General features: G+C 43.0%; 1 protein-coding gene across 1 annotated transcript; it reads right to left on the bottom strand.

The window, feature by feature from the left end:
• Window positions 1-23,877: 23,877 nt before the first annotated feature.
• LOC147426848 (polyubiquitin) lies at window positions 23,878-25,059 on the bottom strand. The gene has a single exon (XM_086497808.1). The coding sequence runs from the start codon at window positions 24,945-24,947 to the stop codon at window positions 24,030-24,032; it is 918 nt and encodes a 305-aa protein (XP_086353934.1). The 5' UTR covers window positions 24,948-25,059; the 3' UTR covers window positions 23,878-24,029.
• Window positions 25,060-25,778: the final 719 nt, after the last annotated feature.

Below are 25,778 nucleotides of genomic sequence, written 5' to 3'. Positions count from 1 at the left end.
TCAGTTGCTTTGACAGTTGAGGCACATGTTAGGCGCCTGTGCCTTGCCCGGCCGCCCAGAGTCTCGGCGTCCAGTGACTTGTATACCTTATACATAGCATAAGTGTATAGGGGGCTGCTCACTCTTTGAGTCTCCCCACCCACATCGTGTGTGTCTCCTTCTCTCTCTCTCACTCTCCGTCTGTGGTGCTCCCCGATCCCCTTCACTTGAATCGTAACATATTTGAGGAAGTTTATGTAACACAGCCTCGCGGTTTTGTCATAAAAGGACAAGAGGACAAAGTGTGCAGATGTAAGAAGGCTTTGTATGGGTTGAAGCAATCTCCTCATGCTTGGTATGAGAAAGCTGACACTCATTTGGTCAAACAAGGCTTTCGTAACAGTCCAACAGAAAGCACGGATTTACCCTTGTAATTTTCTGTGGTAAAAGCGCACATTTGTAAGGCCCCCATTATGAGGAGAAGCCATCGTGCATGAAGGAAAATCACTCACTGGAAACCAAAATTTTCACGGACAAGAATCAGGGGCAACTTTAAAGGCCTTGGGGGCGGAGGCCCCCGAGACTTTTTTCTTCCCGTCGGAATATTATGGCCGGCCGGCGGCCGGAAAGTGGTCGGAAAACAACCGGTCGGTTGGCCGGTGGCCGGTAGTCAATGGCCGATGGCCGGTGGTCGGAAGTCAATGGCCGATGGCCGGTGGTCGGAAGTCAATGGCCGGTGGCCGGTGGTAGGAAGTCAATGGCCGGTGGCCGAATTCAAAAGCGGACTTGTCTTCTCAAGGGCGGCCACACATGGGTGGATTGGAGGGTCCGATTTGGACTTATTCGCACAAGGACGGCTACACATGGCTATCTCTCATAAGAGAGGGCAGCCCTTTTGGCCTATAAAAGGAGGCCATTTCTACACACATTTCATAGTGTGAAGTTGATGCAACAAGGTGAGTGTGAGGTGGTGAGAGTGAAGCAAGGCGGGAGCTCCATTAAGGGTATAATCCCTTTGTAAACTACTTCTTGTTTTGAAGTACTAAAGCCATTGAGTGGCTGCTTTCCTGTGGACGTAGCTCACATTGGGTGAACCACGTATATCGTGTGTACTCTCTCTCTCTCTCTCTCTACTCTATAATCTCGTGTATATAAATATGTCTCTCTCCATTAAGTAATCTACTCAATTATCTATTTAGCTACATCTTATTTCCTAACAACTGGTATCAGAGCAAGGTTTGCTCGTAGCTAAATTATCTCAAGGAAAGGATTCCTTGAATTGAGTGGGAGTTATGGCGGAGGAAGGGAAGCTCAAGATTGAGAAGTTCAACGGCAAAAGCTACCAACATTGGAAGATGCAGATTGAAGACTATCTCTACCAGAAGGACCTCTATTTGCCACTAGGCGGTCTTGCGAAGAAGCCCGCAACAATGGCAGATGAAGCATGGATTGTCCTTGATCGAAAGGCACTGGGAATAATCTGGTTAATCTTGGCGTCAACGGTGGCCTTCAATGTTTCGGAGATGAAGACCACGGAGGACTTGATGAAGTCACTTGACGACTTCTACGAGAAACCATCGGCATCCAATAAGGTATTTCTTATGAAGCGCTTGTTCAATCTAAAGATGGCAGAGAATGGTTCAGTTGCAGAACACCTAAATGACTTTAACACAAACATAGGTCAACTTCGATCAGTGAAAATCAATTTCGATGACGAAGTGCGAGCTCTCCTTATACTATCATCTCTACCGGATAGTTGGGACAGCCTTGTGATGGCTGTAAGTAATTCTATCTCTGGCACAAATACTCTTAAGTTTGATGATGTTGTGGGTGTTCTCCTAAGCAAGGAAATGCGAAGGAGAAGCATAGGAGAATCATCAAGTGTTGCACTATCAGTGGAAACAAGAGGAAGGCTTAAGGAGAGGTTCAAAAACCAAAAGGGTCGTGATCGCTCAAGGCGGAGCAAGTCACGCACAAAGTCAGTTCTTGAATGTTGGAACTGCGGCAAGAAGGGCCACGTCAAGAAGGATTGCTAGTCCAAGAAGAAGAAGGAGACAGAGTCTCAAGAAAACAAGCCAACATCGGAGGCCAATGTGGCAGGTAAAGTAGAGCAAGATGCTCTAATTCTCTCATTAGACAATGTGTCTAATTCTTGGATAGTAGATTCCGGGGCTTCATTCCATGCCACACCACACAAGCAACATTTCCAAGACTACACCAAAGGTAATTTTGGGTATGTATACTTGGGAGATGATGAAGCTTGTGAGATTGTCGGCAAAGGTACAGTTTCTATCAAAACTGTTAACGGAAATGAATGGAAGCTTAAAGATGTTAGGCATGTTCCTTCTCTTCGCAAAAATTTGATCTCTACAGGACAATTGGACGATGAAGGTCACAACATTGCATTCGGAAACAAACATTGGAAGATCTCAAAGAGATCTTTGGTGGGTTCCAAGGGTGAAAAAGTCAGTACACTTTACTTGTGTACTGTTAGCACGCAACCTTCAGCTTGTGCAGCAACTACAGAAGTTGACAGTGTGGTGTGGCACTACCGACTTGGGCATATGAGTGCCAAAGGAATGCAAATCCTTCAAACAAAGAAGCTTCTACAAGGTTTGAAAGAAGTGGACTTAGAGTTATGTGAAGATTGTGTTTATGGTAAACAAAAGAGGGTAAAATTTCAAAAATCAGGAACTGAAAGAAAAAATAAAAAACTTGAGTTGGTTCATTCTGATGTTTGCGGTCCTGCAAGTACACCATCACTTGGTGGCTCATTGTACTATGTAACATTCATAGACGATGCGACTAGAAAAACATGGGTTTATGTCATGAAGAATAAATCCGATGTATTTTCCATATTTCAAAGGTGGAAAGCCTTTGTGGAGAATGAAACAGGTACCAAGGTTAAATGCCTCAGATCCGACAATGGAGGCGAATATTGCAGCCAAGCTTTTGAAAGCTTTTGTGCTAGTAATGGCATTCGGAGGCAAAGGACAACCCCAAGGACACCTCAACAAAATGGGATTTCGGAAAGGATGAACAGGACAATCATGGAACGAGCACGAAGCATGCGGCTACATGCAGGCCTACCGCTTGAGCTTTGGGTGGAAGCTGTAAGTACGTCTGTGTACTTAATCAATCGGTCACCCTCAACGGCATTGGATGGGGGAGTTCCAGAAGAGGCATGGACAGGTAAACCGGTGAATTATGCATTTCTCAAAGTGTTTGGGTGTGAGGCTTTCATGCACACAGATAGAAGCCTAAGATCAAAGTTAGATGCAAAGTCCAAAAAGTGTTTCTTCATTGGCTATGGAGAAGGAGACTTTGGGTATCGCCTATGGAATCCTGAAGATGGTAAAATCTTAAGGAGTAGGGATGTAATTTTTAACGAACAAAATATGTACAAAGATTACTTGGAAAGAAAACAAACAAAAGAAACAGGTGATGAGTACATGGAGCTTGAGGATGGTGAAGACTCAAGGACTGCAAATGGTGACAATGTGCAACAACGTCAACCAAATGAGAAGCCTCAACCTATTCCCCAAAGATCTACAAGAGCAAGTAGACCTCCAGAAAGGTTTGTTCCTTCCTTCAACCATCTCTTGATCTCAGATTCTGGAGAGCCGGAATCATATGAAGAAGCTATGCAATATGAATCCAAAGAAGAATGGTCGAAGAGCATGCAAGTGGAGATGGACTCACTACATCGCAACCAAACATGGGAGTTGGTTGAGTTGCCTAAAGGTAAGCGGTCACTTCAAAACAAATGGGTGTACAACCTAAAGGAAGAAGAAGGTGGGAAGAAAAGGTACAAGTCTAGGCTTGTGGTAAAAGGTTTTTCTCAAAAGAAAGGTATTGACTTCAATGAAATATTTTCTCCTGTTGTAAAAATGAACTCAATTAGGCTTGTCTTAAGCCTTGTGGCTGCTCATGATCTAAATCTCGAGCAAATGGATGTAAATACGGCATTCCCTCACGATGACTTAGAGGAGGAAATCTACATGCTTCAACCAAAGGGGTATGAAGTAAAAGGTAAGGAGAAAGTGGTTTGCAGATTAGAGAAGGGCTTGTATGGTTTAAAGCAAGCATCAAGACAATGGTACTTGAAGTTTGATCGATGTTGGATCATGGATTCACAAGATGCAACTCGGATCACTGCGTCTACACGGAGAATTTGGGAGATGGGAAATTCATCATCCTAATATTGTATGTTGATGACATGTTGATTGCAAGTCCTAACATGCAGGACATCAAAGACCTAAAAGAGGAGCTGTCCAAATCTTTTTCAATGAAAGATTTAGGTGCTGCAAAGAGGATACTTGGTATGAAAATATCTTGGGACAGGACGAAGAAGACAATAAAGCTATCTCAAGAAGATTACATCAAGAAGGTACTAGAAAGGTTTGCAATGCAAAATGCAAAACCAGTTTCTACACCTTTGGTTGGTCATTTTAAACTAACGAAGGATATGTGTCCAAAGACACAAGAGGAGATAGCCTATATGTCTAAAGTTCCATATGCTGTAGTGGTAGGTTCTCTAATGTATGCTATGGTCTGGACAAGGCCAGACATTGCACATGCAGTGGGAGTTGTGAGTTAGTTCATGGACAACCCAGGTAAAGAGCATTGGCAAGCTGTGAAGTGGATTTTTAGGTATCTAAAAGGGACAACAACAAATGCTTTGTATTTTGGAGGAACTGATATTTTTCTAGAAGGGTATGCTGATGCAGATATGGCAGGTGACAAAGATACTCGAAGGAGCACTACTGGATATGTGTTCACGGTTGGAGGCACATCAGTAAGCTGGGCTTCAAAGCTACAGAAAGTGGTTTCACTTTCTACCACGGAAGCAGAGTATGTAGCAATGACGGAGGCAAGCAAAGAAATTCTGTGGCTTCACAGATTCTTAGAAGAGCTTGGATTCAAACAAGACAATTGTGTCTTGTACAGTGATAGCCAAAGCGCTATCCATCTTGCGAAGAACTCAGTCTTTCATTCAAGGACAAAGCACATTGAGGTGAGATATCACTTCATACGCACTCTTTTGGAAGAGGGACAACTAAAGCTAGGAAAGGTGCATACAAGTGAAAATCCTGCAGACATGTTTACAAAGGTGGTCAACAAGGAGAAGTTGAGATTTTGCTCATCTTCAATCGGCATTCAAGGATAAGAAGCCAGAATGGAAAGCAGCCACAGGTTTGGTTTGGAGATCAGTATCCAGGTGGGAGATTGTTAAGTATGGAGTCTGATTTACCCTTGTAATTTTCTGTGGTAAAAGCGCACATTTGTAAGGCCCCCATTATGAGGAGAAGCCATCGTGCGTGAAGGAAAATCACTCACCGGAAACCAAAATTTTCACGGACAAGAATCAGGGGCAACTTTAAAGGCCTCGGGGGCGGAGGCCCCCTGAGACTTTTTTTTTTCGCTGGAATATTCTTTTTCGCCGGAATATTATGGCCGGACGGTGGCTGGAAAGTGGTCAGAAAACAACCTGTCGGTTTGCCGGTGGCCGGTAGTCAATGGCCGATGGCCGGTGGTCGGAAGTCAATGGCCGGTGGCCGGTGGTCGGAAGTCAATGGCCGGTGGCCGGTGGCCGAATTCAAAAGCGGACTTGTCTTCTCAAGGGCTACCACACATGGGTGGATTGGAGGGTCCGATTTGGACTTATTCGCACAAGGGCGGCTACACATGGCTGTCTCTCATAAGAGAGGGCAGCCCTTTTGGCCTATAAAAGGAGGCCATTTCTACACACATTTCATAGTGTGAAGTTGATGCAACAAGGTGAGTGTGAGGTGGTGAGAGTGAAGCAAGGCGGGAGCTCCATTAAGGGTATAATCCCTTTGTAAACTACTTCTTGTTTTGAAGTACTAAAGCCATTGAGTGGCTGCTTTCCCGTGGACGTAGCCCACATTGGGTGAACCACGTATATCGTGTGTACTCTCTCTCTCTCTCTCTCTACTCTATAATCTCGTGTATATAAATCTGTCTCTCTCCATTAAGTAATCTACTCAATTATCTATTTAGCTACATCTTATTTCCTAACACTTCCATGGAAACAGGTTTGAAGTTGAGTCTACATGATGCTGGCGATCCTGCTGATGTCACTCTTTACCAAACTGTTGTTGGCTGCCTCATTTATGTATGCAACACGAGGCCGGATATTCAGCTTGCAGTCTCACAGGTCAGCAGATTTATGCATAGCCCAGGGTCTAAGCATTGGCAGGCTCTCAAGAGTATTTTCCGCTACCTTAGTGGCAGTTTACATCTTGGCTTGTTTTATCCCAGGGGGCGATCATTGCCGCCAGACTTACATGCTTTTTCGGACTCAAATTGGGCTGGTTGTTTTGACACGCGAGTGTCCACAAGTGGTTTTTGTTTCATGCTTGGCAGTTTATGTATATCATGGTTGAGCAAGAAGCAACCTACTGTGGCCACTACGAGTTGTGAGGCTGAGTATAGGGCAGTCTTCACAGCTAGGGTTGAGTGTGTATGGCTCAGATGCCTTATGGTTGATTTGGGTGTTGGACAGGACACTGCCAACACTATCTACACTGACAGTCAGAGCGCATTGGCAGTTGCAAGGAACCCAGATTTCATGCTCGCACAAAGCACATTGAGGTGCATTACCACTATGTCAGGGAGAGGCTCTCAACAGGAGAGATCAGCTTGGCTTATGTGCCAACACAAGACAACCTTGCAGATCTTTTCACAAAGGCATTGTCTCGTGGGAAGCTTGAAGCTTTCTGCAAAGCTTTGGGCTTACTCCCCTTTGTGGACTGATCATGTCCTCAGGGCATGGCACTTCCCTTTACTCATGTGCCAGCTCTCGTTCACCGCATCACTCCAAGGGGGATTTGTTACCATATACAGGTGGTAGTGATGTGTGTGAACACACTAGGACCGCCGGGGCATTTTTTCCTTCTTTAGGAATTTTTTCCCCCCGAGCATTGTATATACTCCCATCACTCTAGGGCTATCTATCTTTCCATTGCATTACTAAGTAACACACTCTCTATTGTGTGCCTTGAGCTTCCTTCGTCTTCTCCAAGCCGTGTGTGTCTCTGCAACCCTAATTCCAACAATATATCCTAACTCTTGTTCCCCTTTTATCTTTCCATATGAAGTGATCAGTTAAATATGAGAAAATCATTTGGTAAAGTTAGATATTATATTTTATGACATTACCTCTCTCTTGAAATCATAGTCGTCCTCGACTATGAGGTAGAGAAGATAAATCCTAGTCATTAGTTCATGTTTCTTAGCGGGTAGAGGATCCCGTTTTACCCTATGACATCATTCCAAAATGGATGACTAATCCATTTGGTGCTCGGGAGACTTAGCTGCCACAAGCATGTCAGCTCTTTAGTCCATATCATACTTCCAAAGTAGAGTGACAAGTTCTACTTGGTGTTTGGGAGATGTCATCACCACAAACATGATCCTAAGCATGCATGCTTCTTAAATTTTGTGCACAATAAAAGAAAGAGAATGAGTCTTATAAGACAAAAACGTTGTTCATTTAAAATGCATTTTCATTTGCTTACTCTAGTTTAGCATTTTAAGCATTGACAAGGTTCATATTATCCTTAAGCTAGGTTCCTTGCATCCATCTAGCATCTTTAAAATGATAATTCTTAAATGTAACAAGATATCATTGGATAATCTTACCATTTCTTAGTACCTTCTCTTCGTGTGTTGAAGAATCGATTTGGGCTACAACACCTCTTCTTGATCTTCGATCTCTGGCGAGTCCTCCATTATTGGTTCTTTTGGTGGCTCTCCTTTGTAAGGCTTGAGTACGCTCACATGGTTAGCATTGTGAATGAGCCAATGGTTGGGCAACTTTAACTAATAAGCCATCTGATTGATTGGCTTGATAATTTTAAAAGAAAGAACCATAGTATATTTTTGCTAGTTTACCATAATACTCTTGGTGGCTCGTAGGATTCTTGCCCATAGTATGCCTTAGACGAGCCTTGAGAAATTTTAGCAAAACCCAATCATTTTTCTTAAAGGCTAAGGCTCTTCTGTGCTTATTAGCAGCATCCCTGCTTTGAGATGGATATAACCTCTTTAATCTTGGAAAAGATTCTTGTTAGTCTTGGCTATATTCATTAGCAACGAAGATCTTTCCATATACTTTAAGTAGTAAGGGACTTTTGGATCTTCCCTCTTTAACCTCAAAAGGTGCTTTCGCCATAGAAGTATATACAATGTCATTGTACACATACTCTATAAGAGGTAGGTACTTCTCTGATTGATAACGTTGATCTACTTCCATGACATAGTCTTTTAGTAGATTCAAGAATCGTTAGATTAGTTGTTTTACTTTGGTCATCCATTTGTGGATGATAGGTCGAAAGAGAAATTTAATCTACTTCCTAGATTCTCAAAGATACCCTTTTAGAAATTACTAGTCATTCTAGGATCTTTGTCCGACACTATGGATGTTGGCAAGCCATGATACTTGAAAATTTGAGATCTAAAGAGCCAGTGCCATTTGATGTACCTTAATAGTCTTTTTGATAGGCATAGAGTGTGTTTTCTTGCTAAGCTTGTCGACTGAAACAATCCAAGTTGCTTCCCTCGATTAAATTTCAATTTTTGGTATACCAGGCATTTTGAAACATACTCTTGTATGTTTACTTTTCATGGTAGACCAACAGAAATATATTTCTACTCCTCGAAGAGTAGATTATGGAATCCCTCTTTTCCCTGCATAAGGAGAAGCATGGATTCATACATGACTTTCTTATTGTATCGGTAAATAACACATAGCCTATTGCCATTTGGAAGATAACCATCCTTCAAGGTGAATGGTTCTTTTTCCTTCCCTAATGCAAAGGTAGTAATTACCTACTTAAAGTCTCGGTTAGTACCATACTTATCTATCATAAAAGATAGATTATTGTGAGTTGCTATAGACACCACATTTACCCTTGGCTGTTGTGAAAGTGCATCGACCACTTGATTGTGCTTGCCAGCAATGTGAGCAATATGAAATCTAAATTGCGAAAGAAAATTTTCCCACCTCATTTGTTTGTCGGAAAGCTTGGTTTGTTTCATAAAATTCTTGAGGCTTTGTGATCCATTCGTAGGATGAATGGAGCCCCCAAGAGATAGTGCTTCCATGTGTCTAGGGCATGTAGAACAACTACAAACTCTTTTTCGTATATGTCCAAGACCCGTTCATCGACATTGAGCCTTTGGATCTCATATGCTATGGCATGCCCTTCTTGAAGCAAAACTTCTCCAAGGGAATCACCACAAGCATCACATTGGACCTCAAATGGCTTTGAGAGATCCGGAAGCATGAGGACTGTTTGAGAGGTAAGCTTCTCTTTGAGCTTGTCAAAAAAAATTTGCTCCTTCGCAGTCCATGAATACTTAATGTTCTTCTTTGTTAAGTCATGTAATGGTCCTGCTATTTGAGAGAATTTTGCTATGAAGCGTCTATAGTATGCACACATACTTCTTAGCTCATGTAGATTCCTTGGATTAGGCCATGCTTTTATTACCTCCAACTTTGATGGATTCATACATATACCGTCTTGAGAGATAATGTGACCTAAATATTGAATCTCTTGTAGGAAAAATTCACTTTTCTTTTGATTAATGAAAAGCTTATTCTCTCTCACAACTTGAAAGATTACCTGGAGGTGTCACTTGTACTCCTGAAGAGAATTTGAGTGGCCAGAAGATTTTTGTCCATCGTGAGTTTGAATGCGGTTGAAGCATTTTCCAAGCCACTTGTAACTTATCAAATAGATCTTCTATCCGCGGCATGGGAGATCTTTTTTTATATAGTGATCCTATTTAGTGCTCTATAGTCGACACACATGTGATATGTGCCACCTTTCTTTTGCATTAAAAGTACTGGTGAACAGAATGGAGAGGCCTCACCATTCCTTTTTCCACCAATTCATGCACTTGCCTCATGATCTCCTCATGTTGATCTTGTGAAACTCAATATCAAGGTTTATTAGGCAGTGAGCTTCCTAGTAGAATCTCTATTGCATGGTCATCATCCCCTCATTTTAAAGGTAGCTCACTAGAGATATCATCAATGAAAACATATTGGAATCCATTTAGGAAATTAGACAACTCTAATTCCTTTTGATTCCCTTTGCTACTTGTGAAAACATTAGAATCATTTACAGATTCTCTAGCAAATATCATATACGCAAAAATAGAGCTTTTCATATGTCAAAAGCAAGCGTATTTACCAAGGATATGGCGTTCCCCGACTCATTAGCATCTATGTACATGCTCTTTTCCCTTAGGTGAAATAGATTCTCCTTTCAGGGAACTTCATGTTGGCAGCCATGCGGTTGAACCATGGTGCCCCTAGGATAACATCCTCATGTTGGAGAGGTAAAAAGAAGTCTTCTTTGTCGACATAGCTTTGGACATGAAGCCTCAACTTCCCAATCATGGGAGTAACGGAGGCTTGCTATCCCTTGAAAGCTGCATCGCCAGTTACAGTATCTCCCATCTCAAAAGCTTGAATGCCCAACTTAATGGCTAACTCCGTTGATATAAAGTTGTGAGTAGAGCCAGGGTCAAACAAGATGAAGGCATGCTCCCTTACTTTTCCCCAAGCATAGGAGAGGGATGAGCCTTTGCAATGAGTATCCTCTTTTGGAGCTTCAACCATGGAAGCTCTAGGAGTGTCATTGAGTACATTTCTTTTGGGGCAAAAACGATAACCATGTCCTTGCTCCCCACACTTAAAGCATTTATGGTCTTTATGAAAGGCCTCTAATTCTTTGGGAGAGAGATTATCTTAACCTTTGTAAGCTCTTTCTCCTTGGCCTTGGTGTTGTTGATGTTGCCTTGGGAAGAGTTTTGAGCATTACTCTTCTCTTTAGCTTCATTTCGATCCTTGCTTTCCATAGGCTTGAAATTTCTTCTCGCCCCTTGTTGGAATTCGATCCTTGAAGCAACCATAGTGTGGTGGATGACTTTGGTGATAGTGCTAGGCCGTTGTGAGTTGACATACTCGGCCATTTCTTCAGGTAATACCACACAAAATTGTTGCTTTTGTTAGGCGAAGTCTATCCTTTGAAAGGTTGTATATTTGAGATGTAAATCCCAAAACTTGTCTACGTATTTGTGGCTAGACTCGTTGAAGAGTAGATTCAAACTTCGCCATTCGCTGAGCACTTTGTCCTTGGCATCGCTTGCAAGGAATCACTTCATTATGAAACTCGTAGAATTTTCCATGTTTTTGGGGCTTCACCATTGCCATGAAGGCTAGCCCACCCTTGACGAGCAGATTTCTAGAAGTACATAGCACCATGGTTTAGCTTGGAGGACTCTGTGAAGCCCTCGTCTCCAAAGGCCACATCAAATTGTTGGATGAAGGCTAATACTTTGTCGGTGGCACCAAAGGTACCATCGTAGGTGAGAAAAGAGATACTTTTTCCTCCCTCTTTGAATTTCTTAAGATTTTGGGACCTTCGCCATGCAGTGTAAGTTTTGCAATGTCATGTCCTCTTGTATTCTCTAGGAGAATAACTATTGCTTTCGTTGAAAGAGGAGGAAGGTCAAGAAGAAGGAGAAGCGGGTGACCTCTTTCTTACCTTTTTATTTCTTTGTTTCCTCTCTTCCCTTTCGGGATGACGAGGAGAAGGACTATGGGTTGACCATTTCCTCTTGGGAGGAGTTGATGATAGTCTAGATGTAAAGTGTGAGCTTTGTCCTAAGGTGTGAGTCAAGGAGAGGAGAGTCGATTTATCCCACATACTGAGGAGAAATTCTGTAGAGCTACTTAAAACTCATTTCTTGAATCAATAAACAACAACTCATTTTGCACTACATGCTTGTCTATGGTGAGCTTGTGCTAAGATAATTCAATACTCAAGATTGTGTTTATGAGTCCAAGCTAATCCTATCTTGGAACCTAATTCACTTGAGTGATAACCTTGCTTACACACGCTCACACACTAGCACCATGTTTCTCTTTCATCCACTGTAATGGAATTTGCCTATTCAATTTGAGAGTAGCGGAATTTAATGAGAATACTTTCAAGAAATGATTTTGTGAGCATAGCGGGTAGACATAATTGAAGATAGCAACATAATCATAGCAATTAGTTAACTTGGCATAGACAATACTTTTGCAAGAGAGAGAATTTAGAGAACATGACAACAGTTGAGGACAGGATTTATGTGGAGCCGGTCCCCCCTCCAATAGGCATTTGTATTATGATTTCTCCCATAAAGAGAGACTTGTTACAATATATTCTTTGTGTTCCTTGTGACCTAGGTGAAGCAATGAAGATGGAAAGCTTCATGCATCACCATCACAGCATAACCTAAACTTGAAGAAAGCTTTAACTATACCAAGACTCAGTCCCAAGACCTCAAACACCTTCGAAGGTGGAGAGAGAGCTAGCAGGGAATGAGGGTAGGGAAGAGGAAGAAGAAACATGTCATACGAGAAAGAGCTAGTTCCTCACTTATCATAACTCTTGAGCTAGCATACATAATAGCATAGTAATGAAGAAGAAGGAGATGACAAGCTCAAGCATTGAAGCATGGCTCTTGGTTGGATTTGCACTCCATAGCCAAGAGTGTTGGTGTAGGCTCTCAACCTCTACTTGCTTGGAGAGGGAGCTCTTGCACTTTGCATAGCACACAATGAGAGTGTTTGTGAGTGTGTGTGGGTGAGTATACCCCCTAAGCACCCCCCTAGCTTGCTTGGGTCGACCCCCCCTTGTAGCTCATGCTTGAAGCTCATTGGACCCCTCCAGGCCTAGCCAATCACAAGCAGGAGCCATTACAAGCAACAAGGGTAGCCTTGGGACAAGTGTCCCCCTTTCCCCTTTGAGAGAGAGGACTTGATAAATGCAAAATCAATTAATTAAATATCCTAAATTATCATTGGACCCCTTGGGTGGCCAAACAATAGGCTTCAGGCACACCATGAGGGCAACATGAGGAGGAACTTGACAAGTGTCCTTGCTGCCTCTTCAAGCTGGGGCTTCCCTTGTGTGTGTGTGTGTGTGTGTGTGTGTGTGTGTGTGTGTGTGTTCTCTCTCATCCCCCCCCCCCCCTTGTAGGATCGCCCCCCTCCTTGTAGGGATCTTTTTGACTTTAGGAGCTCAAGCACCTTAGTCATCAAGCATGACAAAGCACTTGGACTAGGGGGTATTCCCACAAGCATCTCAGGCAAGCATGTCAAGGCACCTCAAGCACCTTAATCAAGCGGCAAGTCAAGCACCTCAAGCACCTTAATCAAGCACCTCAAGCAGGACAAACACCTCAAGCACGACAAGCACCTCAAGCAGGTCAAGCACCTCGAGCTTGGGCCAGGTTCCCACCTCAAGCTCAGCCCTAGCTTACCTAAGGTCAAAGGACTTTTTCACACATTATTGGAGGTCTTCAATGAAGCTAACCCTAAGGTCTTATGCTCCATTGGTTAGCCTTGCTCTTGATAGACCATCTCCCATTTGGGCCCCTTTACTATTGGCCCCGTGTTGAGATAGATCTATAAGCACATATCTATATCTTAACACTTGTTCCCGTTTATTCTCCCACATTAAGTGATCAATTTAATATGAGAAAATCATTTGGTTTGGTTAGATATTAGATTTTATGACATCCACCATAGCTAGCACGATCCAAATCTTAACATTTGGTATCAAAGCCATGGTGTGCTAGCTAGGATTTTTCATTATGCATTAGTGTGTGTTAGTCATTAGCATCTCCATTAGATCCGATTAGCACTTCTTAATCATCTCTTTTGATTCCTTAAGCTATCATCACCTCTCTCCTTCCACCTCTAAAAATCATCACTTAGTAATCACTAGACTAATTAGTTGTGAGCAAGCTCATGGGTTTGATTCCTATGAACCACTACTCTCACTAGTTAATCTTGGTGGTCAATTAAGCGATCTTTAGATTCAACCTCTTCAATTTGTGTACATTAAGTGTCATTTCCCCCCAATTTGCACTTGAAATTAATTTCTTTAGCTTCACCATTAAGCTTCATCACCCTCGTCATCTCGAAGCATTCCTCAAGACCTATCCATAGAGTCTCTAAGTGCCCCATTCTAACAAGGGAAGCCCGTTCAAATTTTTTTCTGAAAAAAGGTGTGTGTGTGTGTGAGTTTGTGTGGGAAAGGCCTGCCGAATCGGCTTAACAACGTATTTTTCGGAGGCACTTCACAAGGAAGCACCTTGGCTTGTTGGCTAACCCAATTTAGGGAGCCTAAGCTTGGCGTTGAGGTCTCGGGGTCAACACTTGTGGGCGAAGCGGGCGGAGCCGAATAACTGCATGAAAAGCAACTTTTTCAAATCGGCGCGTCCGCTGGAGACCAGTCACACGCAGAGAGACCTTTTCTTCGGCGCTGCTGCGTTCCTGCCCGCCTGCCCGAACTGCCCGACCCCCGCGCGATATCCAGAGCGTACCTGAACCCTTGTGGGGCCCCGCTTCTCGTGCTGCCTCAAGTTCCGAGGGCTTTACTAAGCCCCTACTCCCACGGTGCTGGCGAAGGCTGCATAAGCCCCATTCCCACGAGCTTGCTGCCTCAAATCTTTGAGAGGCTTTAAGAGCCTGCTCCCTGCAGAAGTGACCGAAGCATCTTAAAATCGTTCCAAGGACCTCCAAGGCCAAGGGACTAGAGCTTGTGCTCACCGCAAAGCACCAAGTGCTCGTCCATTCAAGAAGCATAAAGCTCCAAGTGGAAGAAATAAGGCAACCATTCTCTTTGATATTCAAAGGCGGCCTCAAGCACTGAAGAGAAAAGTAGAAGACCTTCATCAACGGCTTCTTCGAGAATACAAAACAAAGCATCTTCAAGCATTTAAAAAAGGATCTCCAAAGGTATTCTAAGCCAACTTCAAAGGCTCATTCCAATCATCAAAGAAGAACTCAAGGCTGTGAAGGGTGACTTCACCTCGAGTGAAGAGGTACTTCACATTTTACTAAGAAGACATTAAATTGGAATCTTGCAGCCAAGCACAACAAAATTCTTGCAATGTATGTAATTATATTTGTCTACATGGATGACATTGTAATGTATGTAATTATATTTGTCTACATGGATGACATTGTGTGCTTTTGTAATGGGATAGACATTGGCATTGGAGAGTCTCCAAATCACTAAAATCTCTCCATGTGTGAAGAATTTGTGACAAATTGTATGAGAAACTCCGCATGCTTGGGCTCTCGGAGTATGACCAAGATGGAAGAGAGCATTAATTTTTGCATAAACCTTTTCATAGGATATTTTTGCATATTGTTGCATGTCATTATGACGCATGTAATAAAGCCTGATTATACCACAAAAAGGGGGACAGAAGTACTCGCTCGAGGGGAGGACATGAAGTCAGACCATGAAGCAGTGAAAAAGCAACAGTAGAAGCAACGAAGGCAAGAGACCTGACATAGGATCGTCTCACATAGTAGAAGACAAAAAGGACGAAGACGAAGGTAGCGTTTGGGAAGACCCATTTTGAAGAAGCGGACTCTCTACTTGTAGGGGAGGACTTTTTCCTGTGTGGATACCAGTTTATCATCTTGTGTGGACATCACCATCCTTTGTGGATTGTTCTTGTGTGGATTTTACCATCCTGTGTGGATATCACCATCCTTTGTGGACTTTATTTTCATGTGTGGATATCACCATCCTGTGTGGATTTTGTTAGCTTGTGTGGATCGTGCATCTTCAGTATCTTGTCCTAGTCCAAACCTCAAGGGGAGGATTGTAAAGTGTGAGCTTTGTCCTAAGGTGTGAGTCAAGGAGAGGAGAGTGGATTTATCCCACATACTGTGGAGCAAGGTTGTAGAGCTACTTAAAGCTCATTTCTTGAATCAATAAACAACAACTCATTTTGCACTACATGCTTGTCTATGGTGAGCTTGTGCTAAGCTAAGTCAATACTCAAGATTGTGTTTATGAGTCCAAGCTAATCCTATATTGGAACCTAATTCACTTGAGTGATAACCTTGCTTACACACACTCACATACTAGCACCATGTTTCTCTTTCATCCACCATAGCTAGCACGATCCAAATCCTAACACTAGACCGCCGTCTTCATGGAGCCACATCTTTAGAGGAACTTAGGGATTCATTTCTTTCTCGTTTTTTGGATTCCTCCTCTCTTATGGGAGAGAGTCTTCTTTTGGGAGTCTCATCAAGAGACCTCCTAAACTCTCCCTCCTCTTGGGGAGGAAGGGAAATCCCATAAGCACGAAGTTGTCGGGTAACTTCGGCTTGCAAAGTAGGGTTGCCCATAGCTTAATGCAACCTAGTAACAAGATAATTTATAAACATGGGGACATCATCATTAGCACCTTCATGTGCAAAATCAAAGTTATCAATGTTCATTCTACTTTCTTGGTTATTGTCAGCCATGGTAGTTATACTTATGTGTTTACTTAGTGTATTCTTTGGCAATTCAAAACCTTAGTTACTACTCCTCTTAGCCTTTGAAAATAAGCACCAAAATATCTACACCCACGGCTCAAATTGGTTAATTATAGAGAGTAGTGGGGTGGGTCTAACATAGCAAAATTGACGAGGGATAGCTCCTTTCGGACTTCTTATGGCTCAATAATGGTAAAGCCATAGGCCAGTCTAAAAAGACCCCATTATTAAGAACAAAGCTCCCGAGGTGTGTACCATATTCCACATATTGGGCTCAACAAAATCGATAATAGATCCCAATCCCACTTACCCTAATATAATTAATAAAATCAACCATTAATAGGCTACTTAAGGACCTCTCTTCTTAAACAAGAAAAGAGAAACCAAATGCTTTGATACCAATGTAATGGAAATGGCCTATGAACTTTGAGAATAGCAAAATTAAGAGAATTAGAGTGAGCATTTTTGTGAGATTACTTTGAGAACATAGAGGGTGAACTTAATTGATGGTAGCAACATAAACATAGTACTTAATTCACTTGACATGAGCAATACTTTTGCAAGAGAGAGAGAGAGAGAGAGAGAGAGAGAGAGAGAGAGAATTAAAGAACATGACAATAGTTGAGGATCGGATTTACTTGGAGCCACTCCCCCCTCCAAAAGGCGTTTGTATTATAGATTCTCCCATGAAGAGAGACTTGGTACAATACAATATTTGTGGTCCTTGTGACCTTGGTGATGCTATGAAGATGGAAAACCCCATGCACCACGAGCATAACATAAACTTTGCAAAAAACATTAACTATCCCAAGCCTCAATCCCAAGGCCTCAAACACCTCGAAGGTGGAGATAGCTAGTGGGGAATGAGGGTAGGGAAGAGGAAGAAGAATCATTCATAGGAGAAAGAAATAGTTCCTCACTTATCATCACTCTTCTTGCTTAGCATAGCATAGTAGCATAGTAATGAAGATGAAGAAGATGGCAAGCTTAAGCATTGAAGCATGGCTCTTGGTTCGATTTGCATTCCATAGTTAAGAGTGTTGGTGTAGGCTTTCCACTTCTCAACAAGCTTGGAGAAAGAGATGGAGCTCTTGCACTTTGCATTCCACACAATGAGAGAATGTGTGTGTGTGTGTGTGGGAGAGTATACCCCCCTCTCATGCTTGGTCCACACCTCTCTCTCTCTCTCTCTCTCTCTCTCTCTCTCTCTCTCTCTCTCTCTCGTATTATTTTATTATTTCATTTGGACATGCGTCCTCTTTTTCCTCTTTGAGAGAAAGAAATTAATTTTTATTTTTATGTATCTAAATTCTCATTGGACCCCTTTAAAATCTATCCAATAGCATTCAAGCACATCATGAGGGCCACATGTGGAGGATCATTTGAACATGTGTCTTTTATGCTTATTAAGTCATTTGGTTGAATTGAATACTTCAAGGGCTTAGTCAATTAAGCATGTGGCTTTATGATTCTTAAGTCATTTGTTTTGAATTGAATACTTCAAGTCTTAGTCAATCAAGCATGGAAACGTTCACCCCTCTTAAGAATTTATCTTTGAATTTAACATTTCAAAAACGTTAGTCATTTAAGCATAAAAATCACCTCAAGGTTTGGGCAAGGTTCCCACAACCACTTTAAGCATCTTAGCACCTCATGCTTGGGTAGGATTCCCACCTCGAGGTTAGCCCTAGCTTGCGTAAGGTCAAACGACTTTTTAACACTAACTTTTGGAGGTCTTTAATAAAGCTAACCCTAAGGTCTTTTAGGCTCCATTAGATGCACGTTGTTCTTTGATAGACTACCTCCGTTTGGACCCCTTTTGAGATGTAACCATCTCTTCTCTTGGTCCCTTGCTGAGGTAAATCTAGAAGTACTTATTGCACATTGCTCTTTAGTAGACCGTCTCCTTTTGGACCCCTATTGAGATGCAACCATTTTTCCTTTTGGTCCCTTGTTGAGATAGGTCTAGAAGCACATATATATATCCTAGCTCTTGTTCCCCTTTTATCTTTTCATATTAAGTGATCAGTTTATATGAGAAAATTGTTTGGTAAAGTTAGATATTATATTTTCTAACATTTGGTATGCATGAAGTTGAATGCCGACCAATTTTCCTTGAAGCTTCCACTTAATGCAACAACTGATAAAACCCTTATTACAATGTGTTGTAGCTCCACCTTCTCTATGCCATACTCTTCCACCATAGAGACGCACTTGTTTTGGCAATTGCATCTATATGACATGGGTCTTGAAACATACCGGGGTTTTGTTAGCATAATCAAGTCGCTCATGAAAAGCTACTTTCCCATCCTCTTGTCCCAAGAGTTGGGAGCACATTGTTTGAAGTCGGTCATGACTTCTTTATTGAAAGACTATTGATGCATTTGGAATTTAGGATCCAATACAAATGTCCCACCATGCAGCGGCGTATACAATTGCACCCATCGGTTGTTAGGAGTTGTGATTATGGCATTTTTGGCCTTTGTACCAAATCCAATGTGCTCTCTTAAGGATTCTAACATATGCCAATAAATTCGGCCAAAGATAAAAGAGTCTTTATCAATAGTTTGAAAAAGATCTACACATGGTTTTACCAAAGTGACAATCCTCTCTACATTCCGCCAAAAAAGTGGCGAGTTGACAAGCTGTGCACATCTTGTAGTTGCATCCTACCGAATTCCTCCCAAACTGTAATGCATTGGTGTTGTAAGGATTCTATTGAGGCATCATGTAGCAAGTGTAATGAATCTCATCTCCCAAACCACTTCTTTATGACTTGCAGCCATCCCGTACTCAAGAGATTGCTTGTACGTGTCTTTTGAACATTTTTGCTTGAGTCACGACTCACATGCAATTGTAGGAAGTCAATGTGAGGGGTTTTGATGCTTATTTATGTTGTACTCTACAATCCTTTCCATGCCCATAACTTCAATTGGAAGAGGTTCCGACTCAGGTTTGTGTCTTAACTTGGAGAAAGTTTGTAAGAAAATGTGTTGGGTTGGGGTAGTGTAGTAAAGAGTGCGTTGAAAGGGAAGGGGTGCATGCGCGTGCTTGCACGTGCACACACACGAGAGGGAAGCGCAACGCAACGCGCGCGCGCACACACACACACACACACACACACACGGAGAGAGAGAGAGAGAGAGAGAGAGAGAGAGGATCAATATGTAACTCGTGCCACTAACCACATAAATATGAGGGTGATTGTGACTGAGAGATAGCACCAAAGAGAGAAGAATTCAGTGAGAGAGATAACGAGACAAGGGGAGGGAGAGAGCAGAACATGTGGAAGTAAGGAAAAGGGGGGTGAGAGGGAGGGAAGATGTGGGTGAAGAAGAGGTGCATAGGCATGGAGAGGGAGAGGACAGGAGAGGCAAGAAGTAGACACAGGATAGAGAGGAGGATAAGGGGTAGGTGGAGATGGTGGAGGAGTAGAGGGCAACAAAAGAGGAGGAGAGAGTGGAGAAGAATCGTGGGTTGCATTGGAGGCCAAGATTAACAGCTCTAGTGGTGCATGAACGGCCAAAAAAAAAGATGGCTCCAAAGCTAGCTTCACCAAGTTTGTTCTATATACTAACTTCTCTAATCCCATAATGGGGACCGTTGGGTGACATAACACTTGTGGTCAAGGGTCGGAACTTTTCAACTTTGGATGTGAAGTGTACGGAGGAGGAGGAGGACTTCACAAATTCTCCTCAATTTTAAGATGTACATTGAGGCTTTTGGATTTTCATAAGTGTCTATTTCTTAAGTGCATGTTGAAGACACATTCTTACTTACTTGACCATCCTAAGGTTCTTCTTTAAACACTTCACCACATCCATAACACTTTACCCTCTTTGAAGTACTCAACTATCAATTTAGGTCCCGTACATTTCTTCGCTTGCTTCTTTTCCTCGGAAGACTCTTTTTCATGTTGACTTGGACAATGGCTTGTCCATCGTGTAAGTCAAGGAGCCTAAATGCATGGAAAATATATTATTTGTGTGTAAGTCAACCTGCAGTTGATGTCAGTAATCCGTCTTGTCGAGATCCCCCACCATAAACTTGCCTGGTCTCCCAAATCCTTCGAAAGAGACTTGCTCCCGTTGGAATCTTTGTTAATTTCCTCTATTCCTTTCACAAGAAGATTTAGAAATTTTCTCATGTAGGAAAGCGGAGTCTTTCTCAGTGTTTCTCATACAATGCATAACATCATGAGCTTCTGTGAGGGAGGCGCTGCATACCTAGCTAGGTACGATTGGGGGAAATATTGTGAGAATTTGTCCAGAACTTCTTGTGCTTGTTCGGATTTAAGTGCTCTTCATCTTTCAAAAGATGCATGATCAGAGGGGTGTCGTCTGTGTCAGATTCAATGCTAGAACCCTTGTGTGCTGCAAAGAAAGGAACGGATCCTCTTTAGCAGAAAAACCATCTTAGCTTTGATACCATTGCAACAAGCTTGGACACCCAAGAGAGAAATCAATAGCAGCACATTGCGATAGACTGAAGTTGAGAAGAGAGTCCACACGAATCGTCGGAGTTTCACTTCTAGACACACCAATCCCAAAGTCTAGCGCCCCTTCCGGTATTTCTTTCTTTATTGCTTCAAACGGGTACACAACTGCGGGCTTTGCTATGCTTCCACCAACTTGGAATGTCAAAGACAAAGAGCCCACCTTACATATTTAAAAGCCCTTATCCTTCAAAAGAAATTTCTATGAAAAAGCTTTGCATCCCAAAAGCAATCAGTCGAAAAACTGGCAGCAAAAGCAATTTCGAAAGGTAGTGCAATTTGCGAAAGACAACTGCTGCCCTGTTAGCACTGTCAATGGGAAATACAAAGCTATTGGTACAACCCGTGCCCAAAACCATTTTTCACCAAAACCTTATTTTCAGCTATGTTAGCATATTTTTACGGATTATAATTGCTCACCCACATTGTCCGTAACTTGAAGTTTACGTTCTCTGATCCTCCAAAGGTGGTGTGCACATGACTCACTTGTGACAGCTTTTCCCTTTCGAGTAGGTAGGGCAACACAAGTCTGTGTGGAAAAACCGAAGCAATCCAACACTGCTCCACACATGGTGAATATTCCACAAGGTTCCCCTTGATGAACAGACGCTAGGGAGAAACAAGGATAGAAGACGGGAAAGTCATAGATGAGGGTCCATAGCCTCCACATACCCGAATCACACCTTAGACAAAACACCAAAAAACATAGGCAACTTTGTCTCCCCCAATGAAGTCCAATACACCACCAGATCAACCTGCATCAAGCAGCCAAGGCGATCGGGCACCAAGGCTATGATGACACCGTGTCAAAATAAGCAACCAAAGATATGTTAAGACACACGATGGCCTCCAATCTAGTGAATACCTCTACTGCAATAGGATAGAGAGAGAGAGAGAGAGAGAGAGAGAGAGAGAGAGAGAGCTGCATATACAAATGTCCAAGGGTGGTCCAACATAGATATGACATGCCCTCGATGGATAGACCCATACACGACTATTATTGTTGTTGCACACGAGACCTATACTCGATCTCAACATGGGCAACATCCCCAAGGTGAACTAGTACCATAACAAACTGTTTCTCCTCCCGACAACAAGATGAACTAGAGAGAGTATATACACGACGCAAGGTTGCACGTGTGGATGCTCTCTACAGGAAAGAGAGTCCTCTACTCTCCTAGGCTTGCGTCTAAGATGAATTGTATCTACATAATAGCATTTGGTCCCATGTAACAAAAGGCATAAATAGTGAGGTGAACATTTTGATTTCATATTATAAACTTGCCACTAAACATCCACCCAAGAAGTCATTTCTTTATGTTGTTCCTCCCCTTCTTTGATGGCCCACACTTGTTCTTTAATCGTGTTGAGGTCATCAACTATCGAGGGTTGAAGCTCTCCCTCTTCAAGTGTATCGTGATTGCACCTTTGCAAGCTCCTTCTGGAGTAAAGCCATCTCCTCATCTTGGGCCGTCACACAATCCTCAAGTGTGTTTTATCGTACTTACTTGGACGGACACGTTCTTTGAGTGCCTTTATTGTGCATATACAAATGTCAAGGGTGGTTCCGCATAGATGTGACATGCCCTCAATGGATAGACCCCCTCGAACACACCTGTTGCTGCTATTACACACGAGACCTATGACTCCCACCTTAACATGGGCAACATCCCCAAGGTGAACTAGTACCATAACAAAATATCGCCCCTCCTGGCAACAAGATGAAACTGGAGAGAGGATACACGACTCAAGGTTGCCTATGTGACTACCCTCTAGAGGAAAGGGAGTCCCCTCCTACTGTCCTAGGCCTGCGTCTGAGATGAACTGCCTCTACATAGGTCTCAGAAGAGTGTCGGCTACCACGAGGAAAAGGATGTCGCTAAGAAGGCATTGACATATAGCCCCAAACCAAGCGGCTCCCCAAAAGCGCAGATATGGGCTTCTCCGTAAATACGCAAGAGGCTTAACAGGAACACAGAATGAAACATCCCTTGCCCTTACCAATATAGGTACCTACAGGAACTGCCACCAACCAAAGATCTGGAAGCAGGAGGGTGAGTAAACAAACTAAGGTTACAATCCAATCGAAAGGTTACATTGCAATCCAAACAATCTTTATACAACTGATGGCCGTGTAAGAACAAGGAATCTGTTTCTTCTTGGAGCTTCATTCTCAGGGCTGGTTCCATGGTTACCACAAAAGGCTGAGTCTCTGTATCCCTCTGTCAGGAGGAGAATCCAGAATTTGAACCTCCAATCATTGTCATACTTGGAAGAATGATGACATGTTGATGTAGTCGTAGCAAACTTGATCCCCGTATCTCATGGGTGAACTCCCGAATCCAGAATTTGAACTTCCAAATCAATGTCATACTTGGAAGAATGCGATGTTGATGCAGTGGTAGCATACTTGACCCCTGTATCTCATGGGTGAACTCCCCCAAGGAGTTCAAAGCATTGCTCTAGTTCTTAGATCGAGGCAATATACTTTATCAAACATCCTCTTGCCAAGGTTAAGTGGTAAGTCTTCGTCCACCCAAGGTGATATCCCAAGCTTGCAAGAGACCAAATAGCCCCGGAAATAGCCAAAACTCTGAGCTACACTTGGCTAGAAATAATCCCGACATGAGAAAACACCTCATTCCAGCCGTGCACAGCCAGAAAACAGCCCTCGCACTCTGCTACCTGTCCTGCGAGACAAACTAGGCCCAACCCAGCCGTGCACGACCACAAAACAGCCCTCACCCCCTACCACATGTCCCAAGAGACATACTAGGACCAATACTGGTCGGATCCAGAGAGATTCAAAACTCTTAAAACAACTTTAGTGCACAACGTGCAAAATGCGGCTCGCTGGTACCAAGGACAAAGAATTGCAACCCAAATCAATTTCCTATCATATTACCTTCATAACAACCACCATATGCACCATATATTAAGAAACATTAGGAAACTCCTTCCAAACCCCCCCTTCCACCCTAGTAAAGCAAAAACATCAAGACATGGGCAATGGAAGACACACTTCTCAAATAAAAATACTTCCTTTCCAACCATACAACTTCACGTGGAGATGTCAGCCATAAAACAAAATTATCAACTACTGTTTACCACAGTGCCAAACTGTCATGGCCAATCATACAAAGCGATTCCTAACACAACTGTTGAAAAATAACTTTAAATTCCACCACGTAGACGCAAGACCAAGTGTAGAGTCGACTCCTTTTGAATGTTATAATCAGCAAGGGTGCGCCCATCCTCCAACTGCTTGCCAGCAAAGATTAGCCGCTGCTGGTCAGGAGGGATCCCTTCCTTGTCCTGAATCTTTGTCTTGACGTTATCAATGGTGTCAGAGCTCTCTACTTCAAGAGTAATGGTCTTCCCGGTGAGGGTTTTCACAAAAATCTGCATGCCACCACGTAACCGGAGGACAAGGTGCAGGGTGGACTCCTTCTGAATGTTATAATCTGCAAGAGTTCGCCCATCCTCAAGCTGCTTCCCAGCGAAGATAAGGCGTTGCTGATCTGGGGGGATGCCCTCCTTGTCCTGAATTTTCGTCTTCACATTATCTATGGTGTCAGAACTCTCAACCTCAAGTGTGATTGTCTTACCAGTGAGAGTCTTCACAAAAATCTGCATACCACCCCGCAGACGCAAAACAAGGTGGAGGGTGGATTCCTTTTGGATGTTATAATCTGCCAAGGTGCGGCCATCTTCAAGCTGCTTACCAGCAAAGATGAGGCGCTGCTGGTCGGGAGGTATGCCCTCCTTGTCCTGAATCTTGGTCTTCACATTATCAATGGTGTCAGAGCTCTCTACCTCAAGGGTAATGGTCTTACCTGTGAGGGTCTTAACAAAGATCTGCATGCCACCACGCAAACGAAGGACAAGGTGAAGGGTGGACTCCTTCTGAATATTATAATCCGCAAGGGTGCGGCCATCCTCGAGCTGTTTGCCAGCGAAGATGAGACGCTGCTGATCAGGGGGGATGCCCTCCTTATCTTGGATCTTAGTCTTGACGTTATCGATGGTGTCGGAGCTCTCCACCTCCAAAGTGATGGTCTTGCCGGTGAGGGTCTTCACGAAGATCTGCATGCTGGCGGTGAGATACAGAGAAACACAGTAACGCAGAAGATACTAGGCTACGGAGGTTTGACCAACGAGGCGCAAGAAGACGAATCGCGATGCGATAAGAATGGAGCGCGTCTGCCTTCCTTTATAAAGCCAAACGGTTCTGGGAAGGTTTCCTACGCGGAGCTTTTAGTCACCGTGTACAAAGAAAGGCTCTCAAGACTCGTGCCCCTATCACATATGTGCTGTTTTGGACGCCTTGGTTGTCACGAATGATACATTTTGAAAGGCCGGCACATGGAGAGAGTCAAATGAACCGCAGCCAGAGGAGCCAGTAGAACGCACAAATGGCTACAAGGGAGCGGAGTTTAGGGCTAAATGGCGTTCGGATTTGTATGTGGGAGAGGGTAACCCTTGTCTTCTTTTCACCTCAACCCACAAGTCTCGCAAAGCGAATCAGCTTTGCCGGCTCGGCGTCACATACGTCTGTCCACATGTATGTGACACACATCTAAGAGAGCTTTCACACGCAATGTCACCAAGAATTATTATGTGCTCAATAATTTTGTTGCTTCCTCCACTAAAAAGGTGCTAAGGGAGTTAAGTATGCCAAATACTTGTCTATTTCTCCCACACAATGTGTTTGTGAGCCAACTATGCCATCATCGACATAGTTAGCTTGCCAAGGCTGGGGTTTTCAACTAAACAACAATTAAGGCTAACATTCGAGCCACGTGGTTCATGTGAAAACCATAGGTCCTAAGCTATTGAAGGCAATCCAAGTTGTTTCTAATAAGCATCTCTAGATCTTGGATTCTCATAGCCACATATCAGGATGGTGCGTCATTGGTATCT

This window comes from Adiantum capillus-veneris, chromosome 24 (genome assembly GCF_014529385.1).
Source record: "Adiantum capillus-veneris isolate H3 chromosome 24, ASM1452938v2, whole genome shotgun sequence".
Taxonomy (NCBI): Eukaryota; Viridiplantae; Streptophyta; class Polypodiopsida; order Polypodiales; family Pteridaceae; genus Adiantum; species Adiantum capillus-veneris.
The sequence above is the reverse complement of the archived record's forward strand: the minus strand, read 5'-3'. Positions and strand labels throughout refer to the sequence as shown.